Source organism: Bombina bombina, chromosome 11 (assembly GCF_027579735.1).
Source record: "Bombina bombina isolate aBomBom1 chromosome 11, aBomBom1.pri, whole genome shotgun sequence".
Classification (NCBI taxonomy): Eukaryota; Metazoa; Chordata; class Amphibia; order Anura; family Bombinatoridae; genus Bombina; species Bombina bombina.
In genome coordinates, this window is record NC_069509.1 from 63,752,677 (window position 1) to 63,765,700 (window position 13,024).

The 13,024-nt window shown below is 36.8% G+C and overlaps 1 protein-coding gene across 1 annotated transcript in view; it reads left to right on the top strand.

Annotated features, from left to right (window-relative positions):
* Positions 1–13,024, top strand: part of LOC128641929 (uncharacterized) — a 175,339-nt gene that overhangs the window by 28,478 nt on the left and 133,837 nt on the right. The window contains exons 10-12 of the mRNA XM_053694524.1: positions 3,409–3,524; positions 3,771–3,932; positions 7,063–7,268. Of these exons, the coding sequence (XP_053550499.1) occupies positions 3,409–3,524; positions 3,771–3,932; positions 7,063–7,268 (484 nt within the window). The remainder of the gene's footprint in view (positions 1–3,408; positions 3,525–3,770; positions 3,933–7,062; positions 7,269–13,024) is intronic.

The window sequence follows — 13,024 nt, forward strand, 5'->3', positions numbered from 1 at the left end:
CAAGGTAATCATAGAGGTTTCTAAAAAAGTAAGAGGCGCCTCCATGTTTAAACTTAAAGGGACACTCAGGTCAAATTAAACTTTAATGATTCAGATAGAGCAGCAATTTTAAACAACTTTTCAGTTTACTTCCATTACATAAATGTGCACAGTCTTTTTACATTTACACTTTTTGAGTCACTATATACTTTTGAGCATGTGCAAGAACTCACAGAATATACGTATATGCACTTGTGATTGGCTGATGGCTGTCACATGGTACAGGGGGAGTGGAAATAGACAGAACTTTTGAAATTTGTTAGAAAACAATCTAATACTAATTTGAAGTTCAGACTAATTGCTATTGCATTGTCTTTTATCATGCATTTATTGTTTATGCAAATCTACTTTACTGGTGCTTTAAGTTTTTTTCTTTTTTTGCTGCTGAGGAAAATTAGGGACAAACAAGGCTTTGTTGAACATAGGATTGTTTAAGTAATTATGTAACAAAGTTTCCACACAGCCTTGTTTGTAAACTCGATTTTATTGCCTGATTTATATCTCTTCATAATTGTCCTCAGCAGAAGAGAGAGATACATAGAAGACATTAAGGATTTTTAAGTTACTGATCCTAGATAACTATGGTTTAGCCCCTGCAAAGTCCTTGGGGGTTGCAAATATTGTAGCCCTTGAGCCAATCAGGAGTGACAGTTGCTCTTTGTCTTGAGCATATAGCAAGAGGTGACACAATTTTCACTCAGAAAACTCCCCATAATCTTACAGCAAGATAGATAGCCAATTGTCTTTGCCCAGATATGAAACAAAATAGCTGTGGAGCAATTTACCTCATAGGTTCTGCAGCCTCCTTGCAGTCATTTTAAAACCCCCTACTATCACAGCAATCTTTACATCATTGGCTAAAATATGGCAGTGCTTTTTCAAATAATCCCTGTTTTTCCCCAGAGGCAGTTACATTTCATTATTAATTTTATTGGTGAAGGTGTGAGGAGGTTAGTGTGTGTCAAACTCAAAATGCAGGAACAGATACACATGTACACTGCACAAATACAGATATTCAATAGTGCATATCAAGTATGGCTATTTCCCTTTAAATAAAGACCTATGATTAATGGGAATATTCTGTAAAGAGGTATCTGAAATTTACATGAATGACACTTTCTAGTGAATACATTTTGGATGTTGAACAATGTAACGGATCTGTATACCACATGGTAAATAATTGCTTTATAAATCTAGCTCTGGTTCTTACCATTTTGGGAGAGATAAGTCTTGATCATTGATGCATAAACATATTTCTGCATGTAAGGGTGCAGCTTGGAAAACCATTCAAGCCTTTAATTCCATTGTAAATATATATATATACACAAACCTAATCAATTATCTGTACAATCTGCCTTTATATTAATCATGTAAAGAGATATTGTGGATCAAATGTGTTCATGTAACATTTTTTTATCTTTTTCCACTTTTCTAAAAAGAGGTTTAGACTGAGGGCGACCATTCAATGAGTTAGCAACAGGATGATATGATAGAAAGGTTTCCATTTTCATTTGAGGTTTAAAATATCCTACACTAAAGAACACTGAACAACATTAGATATCATGTATGGTATGGTGTAATGTCTGGTATGGTATGGTATGGTGTACTGTCTGGTATGGTATGGTGTACTGTCTGGTATGGTATGGTGTACTGTCTGGTATGGTATGGTGTACTGTCTGGTATGGTATGGTGTACTGTCTGGTATGGTATGGTGTACTGTCTGGTATGGTATGGTGTACTGTCTGGTATGGTATGGTGTACTGTCTGGTATGGTATGGTGTACTGTCTGGTATGGTATGGTGTACTGTCTGGTATGGTATGGTGTACTGTCTGGTATGGAAGATATTGATGGCAGCTTTGTGTTCCCATAACCAGATGTAAGAGAGCAGGGTGGAATTGCCACTAAGCTAAGTAGCTGAATGCCCAAGGGTGGCTACATTCAGAGGTGCGCCTGCCTGTTTGTCAAGTGATGGACCTTTGCATTCTATTTTCCGAGATCACAGTTTGGTTACTCAATGATAGTCAGTTATAGTTGGTATTTTGAAATGTGCAAGCTAGTACAGTCATAAGTATAACAAGGAGTTGGGATAAGTTTGGGTTTCATGATGGTGATAAATAGTATGAATTCATAACATCTGCAGCTAATTAAACCAAATAGTTCTAATTTGTTTTGAGTGTCACCTAGGGCCCTTATGTCATAATGTCACTACCTCAATCACTTGTAAAAAAAAAAGTACCAAAAAAAAACCCTGTATTGTCTCTGTCTTTGCTGTTCTGTAAGGAATTATTGAAAGAAATAATATACGAGAATCTCAGATGACCGTTTGTACGAAGGGTTTAATTGGCCCCTCTTCAAAGGAAGTAGACAGATCGGGCTGAGGGCAAAGGGGTTGGACAGTGTAGGAAGGGGTTTATAAGCCCCTAAAGAGAGGTTTCTTTTTACTTGGAGTAAAATGATGAGAAGTTCCAGTCCTCCCTATATGTGGAAGTTGGAGGTTTATGCATTGTTGCAGCAGTCGCACGGTGCTTGCATGGTTTTAGAGGCTTACGCCTATTATGAGGTGGTGGGTACCTCCTGTTAGGTTAGCCAGAGAGTTATTATTTGGGAGGGGGGGGCTTGTCTCTGAGTGGTGATGAGGCACGTTGGTGAAGAAGGGCTGCAGAATCTGTTGGCGCTCTGCAAATACCTGATATAGACAATAATAATAATAATAATAATAATAATAATAAGGGCAAGCACTCTATTTAAAAGTTATAAGGTTTAATGGCTGTATTTAAGATTTATGTTAATAAACAAATTGCAGCTTTTTCATTACCCAACATGTAGGGTTTCCAGGTGTCCAGTATTTAACCGGATAGTCCAGTATTTTAGCAGGCTGTGTAGTAAAACCTTCACAAACATGCTGGACACCCTAAATATTCAGGGTTTTAATTCAATTCCCTGAGTGTTATATCAATATGAATGGCCTTTTTGTGTCTAAATGAATTACAAATATGGAGCACAAAAAAAGTGAGTGGCAGTCAAGGGATCAAAACACTTCTGTTTATGTTTGTTACTCCCAGCCAAAGAGGTAAACTTACTAATTTCTATGTTACTGGCAGCTAAAAGGTAAAATGACTATTTTGTAAAAAATATACATTATGGGATCAAGAGTAGAAGCTAAGGTAAAGATTTTGGAGGATCACTGTGTATCCTTGCCTGCAATTGTGCCCAGTCACCTACAGCTGGCAACCATAATGGTGTCAATTGTCTTTATTGGGAATTGATTTAGAGTATGACTTGACTATGTGAGATCAGGTCACTTGTGCTGTTTTTTTTCTTTTATTTTGTTTTTTACTTTATCTGTTTGCATCTTTTCTCTGCCTTAGGCTCTGCATGTTCATTGAATGTTAACAGCAGCACTTGGATAGAACAAAATATTGGGAAATTTTCACAATTTGCTGAATACGAGGATTTTGTGGCTCTCAAACCTAACTTTTCAGCTGTAAGTATAAACATTTTATGGCAGCTTGAGCCATTGTTTGTCTAATTAATTTGAATAGCTACCATTTGTTTAGATACAGTGATAATAAACTCAAAGCATATATCATCAATAAAGCACCAAATTGCAAAACAACTATTTTATTAAATTAATTAGACAGACAGACAGATATATAGTATTCAATAAAATATATAAATATTATTTATTATAAGACCAATATTTGTATTTGTTTTACTCCTTCATTTGTAGTTGGACGTGTTCAGCATCCTCACGCTGCCACAAGTGGTAAGCTTCAGCCTGGCAGAAAATGTTGGCAATAACAAATCAGTCGCTGATTTAATTGTGGGCAGACTGCAGAATTCAAGTGATGTCTACGTATTCCTGGATAATCTGAATAGCGCACTTGTTTTGGTAAGTTGTTAATTTATGTTTGTTACAGCTAGGTTACTATTTAACTGCATGTATTGTTATCGTAGTGATGTATAACTGTCAAACAGTTGTTTTAAAGGGATAGTAACGTCTACATTACATTTTCATGATTCAAATAGGGCATGTAACTTTCAAAATTACTTTTATCATCAAATTTGCTTTGTTCTCTTGTTATTCTTAGTTGAAAGCTAAACCTAGGTAGGCTCATATGCTAATTTCTATCTGAATGCATTTGACCATTTTCACAGCTAGAGGGCGTTAGTTAATGTGTTTCATCTAGATAACATTGAGCTCATGCACGTGAAGTTATTTAAGAGTCAGCACTAATTGGCTGAAATGCAAGTCTGATCTGAGATAAGGAGGCAATCAGCAGAAGCTTAGATACAAGGTAATTAAAGAGGTAAAAATGATAATTAGATAACAGTGATTATCTATCTTTTTAAACAATAACATGTTTGGCGTTTACTATCCCTTTAACTCTTTGTTTGTCAGATCGGGTTTTTGCTGTTAAGAGTTAAAATGTAGAGTTTCAGAATGTGGGACAGATTATGAGTGGATCGCTAACAGTTACGCGCAAGCAGAAAGGGGTTAATCACGGGTGTTTGCATACGTCAGGTTTATCGCTCACATTACAAGTTGAAAGTAAACGCGATTGCTTTAGCACGTTAACATCGCTAGCTGGAGGCTTTTTGCACAGGTCAGGTTGCACTCATATTATGAGTTGAAATTTAAAAGTTAGCGGGCAAGTAAAAACAAAAACACGCACAAAAAGTTGAACTTCGAATATCACAACCCCGTCAACGTATTCTACCATAGACCATTAGAATTTCGTGCAAAAGTTCATTTATTTCACTAATGCAACTTAAAAGATGAAACTAATATATGAGATAGACTCATTACATGCAAAGCAAGATAGTTCAAGCCGTGATTTGTCATAATTGTGATGATTATGGTTTACAGCTCATGAAAACCCCAAATCCACAATCTCAGAAAATTAGAATATTGTGGAAAGGTGCAATAATCTAGGCTCAGTGCCCCCACTCTAATCAGCTAATTAAGTCATAACACATGCAAAGGGTCCCTGAGCCTTTAAATGGTCTCTCAGTCTGGTTCAGTAGGAATCACAATCATGGGAAAGACTGCTGACCTGACAGTTGTGCAGAAAACCATCATTGACACCCTTCATAAGGAGGGAAAGCCTCAAAAGGTAATTGCAAAAGAAGTTGGATGTTCCCAAAGTGCTGTATCAAAGCACATTAATAGAAAGTTATGTGGAAGGGAAAAGTGTGGAAGAAAAAGGTGCACAAGCAGCAGGGATGACCGCAGCCTGGAGAGCATAGTCAGGAAAAGGCCATTCAAAAGTGTTGAGGACTTTCACAAGGAGTGGACTGAGGCTGGAGTCAGTGCATCAAGAGCCACCACACACAGACGGATCCTGGACATGGACTTCAAATGTCGTATTCCTCTTGTCAAGCTATTCCTGAACAACAAACAACGTCAGAAGCGTCTTACCTGGGCTAAAGATAAACAGACCTGGTCTGTTGCTCAGTGTTTTAAAGTCCTCTTTTCTGATGAGAGCAAATTTTGCATCTCATTTGGAAACCAAGGAAACAGAGTATGGAGGAAGAATGGAGAGGCACACACTGCAAGATGCTTGAAGACCAGTGTAAAGTTTCCACAGTCTGTGTTGATTTGGGGAGCCATGTCATCTGCTGGTGTTGGTCCACTGTGCTTCATTAAGTCCAGGACCAACGCAGCCATCTACCAGGAGATTTTGGAGCACTTCCTGCTTCCTTCCGCAGACGAGCTCTATGGGGATGCTGACTTCATTTTCCAGCAGGACTTGGCACCTGCCCACACTGCCAAAAGCACCAAAACCTGGTTCAATGACCGTGGGATTACTGTGCTTGATTGGCCAGCAAACTTGCCTGACCTGAACCCCATAGAGAATCTATGTGGCATTGCCAAGAGAAAGATGAGAGACATGAGACCGAACAATGCAAAAGAGCTGAAGACCGCTATTGAAGCATCCTGGTCTTCCATAACACCTCAGCAGTGCCACAGGCTGATAACTTCCATGCAACGCAGCATTGAGGCAGTAATTGCTGCAAAAGGGGCCCAAACCAAGTACTGAGTACATACAGTATGCATGCTTATACTTTTCAGAGGTCCGATATTGTTCTACAGGTATGTACAATCCTTGTTTTATTGATTGCATGTAATATTCTAATTTTCTGAGATTGTGGATTTGGGGTTTTCATGAGCTGTAAGCCATAATCATCACAATTATGACAAATCATGGCTTGAACTATCTTGCTTTGCATGTAATGAGTCTGTCTTATATATTAGTTTCACCTTTTTAAGTTGCATTAGTGAAATAAATGAACTTTTGCAAGATATTCTAATTTTTAGAGTTTCACACTAGTGCAACATTGTATGTAAAAAGTTGCAAAAAATATGTATTCATACACGCTATAATAAAACCTGCTCACACTCATTAACCTCAATTTGGTATGAGGTATCAATAAGGTGATAACAAAGTGTGTTAAAAAACCTTTCCAGGTCTGTAAGAGTCCCCTAAAACCAAAGTCTGTGTAGTTTTCCTTAAGCGTTTCGAAGGTCACCAAGTACAATCCTTCTTTGTCAGAGGAATAATGTAAACAGGCGCTCCGATCACCATTTTAAAAAGGAGGCTGCGGTTCGCACCCTGCTTGTATCCGTTTCTATTGGTCATTTGCGCTAGTCATGTGATCATGATGTATCGCTTGAGTTGCTTTTGATACTGTTAGGCCCCCTATTCTAGCAGGCTACTAACATAGACACCTCAAGTAATTGTCATATGACATAATTCGCTTTCCTATATATATATATATATATATATATATATATATATATATAGATGATTACGCTACTTGTAAATATAACTCGACTACTAAACTTTAGACTATAAGCTATTTGTGGGCAGAGCCCATCTACTCTTCTATCAATTTGCAGTGTCAAAGTTAATTATAAAACACTTTAGAGTGGAGCACCACAAATAAATAAGTGATCCTGGGTTCATACAATTGACAATTTTACTAAAAAATAATTTTTCTTTTTGTTGTTGTTGCAGAAAAATGTGACCTCTGTGCCTCAGGCTCTGTCTCAAGCCCTTGTAAATAGAACTTTCCAGGTTCTTGGACCCAATTTTTCCTCTTTCAGTACCAGTGATTGGTCCCAGCTCTTTCAGAAAAACCTTGACAACATTGTGGCTGAAATCTCTACAGAACAGCTGGTCCTCATCCCCAAGAACATCACATGTCCATCCTACCAAGCCGTGTAAGTGCACTGTAGCAATCCCTTGTGTTGTAGGAATTCTTACCATCCTTTTGCTCTTCCCAATATGAGCGTAAGGTGACTGACAACCGAACCTCTAATGAAGTGTACAATGTTATAGCATCTCCTCATTACAACTATCTTTGGCACCTAAAAATATTCCCCCATTTCTATTCTGAAACTTTAAAGGGAAAGTAAATGTGTCTCCATTGTCCAATATGTTTATCTTGGGTAAAGATTGGAATATTATTTTTTGTATATTCAATGTACAGTATATATCTAGCATAATTTTAATTACATTAAAGCTAAGACAGGTTGAACATTTAAATATCACATTGCTTCTAATATAATAGTGATGTAAATATATGAATAAATAATTTCTTTCCTCTCCCATGGGGCAACATTAACATTTCTGGTGCCCATAAAATCAGACTAATACCATGCACACTTCCCAGTGCCACCTCTAATTAACTGTTAATGAGCATCCAAGTTGAGATTCCTGGAAATAGAATACAAAGATCTATCACTTGACCAGCAGGCAGGAGCACCTCTGAGTGCGGTCATCCATAGGCGTATGGCTATTTGCCTAATCACAATTCAACCCTGCACTCCCACATCTGGTAATGAGACATTGTCTACTAGCTTACATCTAAGCCATTGATTATATAATAATAATAATAAGATGTTTCTCAGTGTAAGACGCTGTAAACCTCAAACAGTATGATATGATATTAGCTTACCCAACACACTTTACCTTTTCCCAGAAAAAAAAATAAAGGCTATTTCCAAAGGTGGAAGAACATAGGCAAATTTGTTTAAAAATATTTGTTCTCACGATGTTTTAGTCTTCTCTTTACATAATTAAAATACAATGTTGAACAGCCCATTGCTTATTTTTTATATCTATTTATTTCCAATAGAATCAAAGGCTTAAATGGCAAATTTCCAAAGCTGAAGCCTGACATACAGAAATCTGTTTATACATCACTCATCAAGACGTATCTCTCCCAAAATGGTAAGTACCAGAATTCAAAAGACACCAGATTTAACAAATATGTAATATTGCAAGAGACACTTAGTACACATCTCTTTACTAAACAAATGTAAAGAGTGTGCCCAGGCGCCAACAGTAGGAGGCTAAGGTAAAAGGTACAAATTTATTAATAACAGTGACAAATTTGTTACATAAAAGTCACTAACAAAATTTATAAAAAGCTTTAAAATCTTTTAAAAAAGCATGGATCCACGCTAGAATAACATAAAAGCATTAAACCAAATCTAACACAAGGTAGGTTATAAGCACCTAGTTAAATTAATATATACTGGTCAATACCATTGGTGATCCCTAAGGGAAAGTGCTAAAAATGTAAAAATACAAAAATGTAAAAAATACAAAAATGCAAAATAGTGAATTCTGATGTGTGTGAACAAAAAACTCCAAAGAAACTTCACTTGGGTTCAAATGGTAATAAAAGGTGAATAGTTACTCAAAAAATGTAACAGTGATCCAAAAAGTAGAAAAGTAGAGTGTAACAGTGATCCAAAAAAGTAGAAAACTCATCCTGTGAGATATTGAAATATGAAATTGTGTAACAAAAAGTAATTAGGTGTCAATCCTGTGACATATATGGTCCAATGATGTCCAATATTTGCTGTGTGGTGATAATCCTTGTCCCTTGGTGCTCAGATACCATGGGGACTAGGCCCCAGCAAAAATAAAAATAAAAATAAAAATACAAAATGTCCAATATTTGCTGTGTGGTGATAATAATTGTCCCATGGTGCTCAAATACCCATGGGGACTAAGCCCCAGAAAAAATAAAAATACAAAATGCAAAGGAAAACAAACAAACACGCTGCCAAACAAAAACCTGTGAAAAAAAGATAAAACACAATGTGTAGAAACTTCTCAAATATATCCTCCTAATGAAATAAGGCTTACCAGATCTACGCGTTTCGGCCCTTCCTAGGCCTTTATCAAGACTGATGGTAAGCTATAAAAGTTGGCCTTATATAGGGGTTTTCAATTTCTGACCGGAAGTGGTCTTTGTTAATGACTTCCAGTTTTCCGTAATTATCAAACTCTGGGTATTCTATTTTACTTAGTCTAATATCTTATATCGATATTGTGTAACTTGTATGGTATGCAGTAATTAATTTAGTAATACCATATAAAATCATTTGAAGCTTATCCTGATGTTCCCTAGCCTCCGTGTATCAGTGACGTCACTTCCGGTGGGGATACACAGCCGAAATATACCTGGCCTGTGCAACCTGAAGCAAACGATCTAATCACTCTTATAGCTAGAACCGAATTCGGCTAACCCACTGTTAAATAGTGGATGATCAGATGTTGTTTGTATCGAAATGTTAAATTATTAAATTGAGTTCCGATTTTCGGAAGACCCCATTGGTTGTGACGTCACAGCTTGTTGGCACTGGTGATAGGCTCAGGGACTTGACTGGGTCCTGATAGTGAGAATGAATCGTATGAATAGCGGAGGTGTGTCTGACCCCTGTAACCTGATTGGATGTTAATATTCCTAAGTAATTTTTACTGACACCGATATTAACAGAAAATAACAGATAGCGAAAATACAGTAATTTGATCTTTATTCTCAGTCCGAATCTGATACTTTTAACTGACTTATTGCGTTTTGGCATGCAAAAAAGTGAAGCTGTTGACTCTTTATAATCTGATCGTGTGCTTATCAAAAAATATATATTATTTACTCCTCATTAACTTATTATATTTTGGTGTAAGGCGATGTTATAGAATAATAGTGTTGCCACAAACATCCTAGTATACACCTCCCATAAAGTTAAGGGTGGTATATTAGGTGTGTGAAAAATAATTGATCTTAAAGAAAATTAGACAGAGAGATATTGGTCCTAAGGGAGGATACTTGTCACTATATGGGTGGGGGTTCTTCTCTTTCGCTTAGGTGTAGAGGAGGAGGTGGTTTTCTATTTATATACATTGCCGACATTACTCTGCTTGTTATAATAGGATGAACTATTATCAATGCTCCAAGTTGACTGTATTGGAGCTTTAATATGTGTGCGGTCTGTTGTTCAATGTTGCTACCGGCCCACTTATCTTAGTTTAACTAATCATCCAATTCGGGTATAGTCCTCCCTTGGTTGATATAAAAATGGCTTAAAAACTTGTATGGTTGCACAGGCCAGGTATATTTCGGCTGTGTATCCAGAGTTTGATAATTACGGAAAACCGGAAGTCATTAACAAAGACCACTTCCGGTCAGAAATTGAAAACCCCTATATAAGGCCAACATTTATAGCTTACCATCAGTCTTGATAAAGGCCTAGGAAGGGCCGAAACGCGTAGACCTGGTAAGCCTTATTTTATTAGGAGGATATATTTGAGAAGTTTCTACACATTGTGTTTTATCTTTTTTTCACCAGGTTTTTGTTTGGCAGCGTGTTTGTTTGTTTTCCTTTGCATTTTGTATTTTTATTTTTTCTGGGGCTTAGTCCCCATGGGTATTTGAGCACCAAGGGACAATTATTATCACCACACAGCAAATATTGGACATTTTGTATTTTTATTTTTATTTTTGCTGGGGGCCTAGTCCCCATGGGTATCTGAGCACCAAGGGACAAGGATTATCACCACACAGCAAATATTGGACATCATTGGACCATATATGTCACAGGATTGACACCTAATTACTCTTTGTTACACCAATTTCATATTTCAATATCTCACAGGATTGAGTTTTCTACTTTTTTGGATCACTGTTACATTTTTTGAGTAACTATTCACCTTTTATTACCATTTGAACCCAAGTGGAGTTTCTTTGGAGTTTTTTGTTCACACACATCAGAATTCACTATTTTGCATTTTTGTATTTTTTACATTTTTGTATTTTTACATTTTTAGCCCCCTAAAAATGGTGAGATGTGGAGCTTAGGGGATCACCAATGGTATTGACCAGTATGTATTAATTTAACTAGTGCTTATAACCTACCTTGTGTTAGATTTGGTTTAATGCTTTTATGTTATTCTAGCGTGGATCCATGCTTTTTTAAAAGATTTAAAGCTTTTTATAAATTTTGTTAGTGACTTTTATGTAACAAATTTGTCACTGTTATTAATAAATTTGTACCTTTTACCTTAGCCTCCTACTGTTGGCGCCTGGGGCACACTCTTTACATTTGTTCTTAATTAGGTGGTAGCTAGGTATCACCGCCTCAGGCAATTAAGGTTTAGTTGGCGCTGGGATATACCTCTGTTTCTCTTTACTAAAACCAAAGGAACGTTAAAATTGAAATTAAATTTCCATGACTCAGAGCATGCAATTTTAAACAACTTTCCAATTTACTTCTATATTCAAATTGTCTTTGTTCTCTTTGTATCCTGTGTTAAAGAGTTTTGATGATTCAGATAGTGAATATAATTTTAGTCAACTTTCCAATTTACTTCTGTCATCTAATTTGCTAAATTCTCTTGGTATCCTTTTTTGAAGAAGCAGCAATGCACTACTTGGGGACTAGCTGAGCACATTGGGTGAGCCAATAACATGAGGCATACATTTGTAGCCACCAATCAGCATCTCCTGAGCCATACCTAGGTGTCAAGTTCAACAAGAGGATACCAAGAGAGCAAAACAATTTGCCTAATAGACGTAAATTGTATAGTTATTTAAAATCACATTGCTCTGTTTGAATCATGAAAGCTAGGGTAGGCTAATAAGAGTTCACACATGTTTTAAACAGTCTATGGCGAGTAGTGTTTGCCATAAACTACCTATTAACCCCTAAAACCAAGCCCCCCCCCCCCCCCCCCACATCTCAAACACTTAAATAAAAAATTGTAACCCCTAATCTGCCCGACCGGACATCGCCACCACTGTATAAAGATATTAATACCTAAAACCGCCGCACTCCCCACATAGCAAACACTAGTTACATTTTATAACCCCTAATCTGCCGGTCCCTAACATCACCGACACTATCTACAATTTATGTAACCCTAATCTGCCGCCCCCCAACGTCGCAGCTACTATATTAAAATTAATTAATCCCTAACCTAAGTCCTAACCCTTAACTAAAACAAAATAAAATTTACTACAATTAAATAAATTAATCCTATTTAAAACTAAATACTTATCTATAAAATAAACCATAAGATAGCTACAATATAACTAATAATTACATTGTAGCTAATTTAGGGTTTATATTTATTTTACAGGCAACTTTGTAACTATTAGTTATATTGTAGATAGCTTAGGGTTTATTTTATAGGTAAGTATTTAAGTTTTAAACTGGAATAATTTAGTTTATTGTAGTTATTTTATTTTGATTTATTTTTTTTATATTTAAATTAGGGGGGTGTTAGGTTAGGGTTAGACTTAGGTTTTAGGGATAATAACTTTATTATAGTGGCGGCGGCAGATTAGGGGTTTAAGAAGTGTAGTTAGGTTGCGGCGACGTTGGGGGGGCAGATTTGGGGTTAATAAATATAATGTAGGTTCGGCGATGTTGAGGGCATAAGGTTAGGGTTTCATAGGGATAATGTAGGTGGCGGCGGTGTCCGGAGCGGCAGAGTAGGGATTAATAATTATAATGTAGGTGGCGACGATGTCGGGGACGACAGATTAGGGGTTAATAAGTGTAAGATTAGGGGTGTTTAGACTCGGGGTTCATGTTAGGGTGTTAGGTGTAGACATAAAAAGTATTTTCCCCATAGGAATCAATGGGGCTGCGTTAGGAGCTGAGCGCTGCTTTTTTTGCAG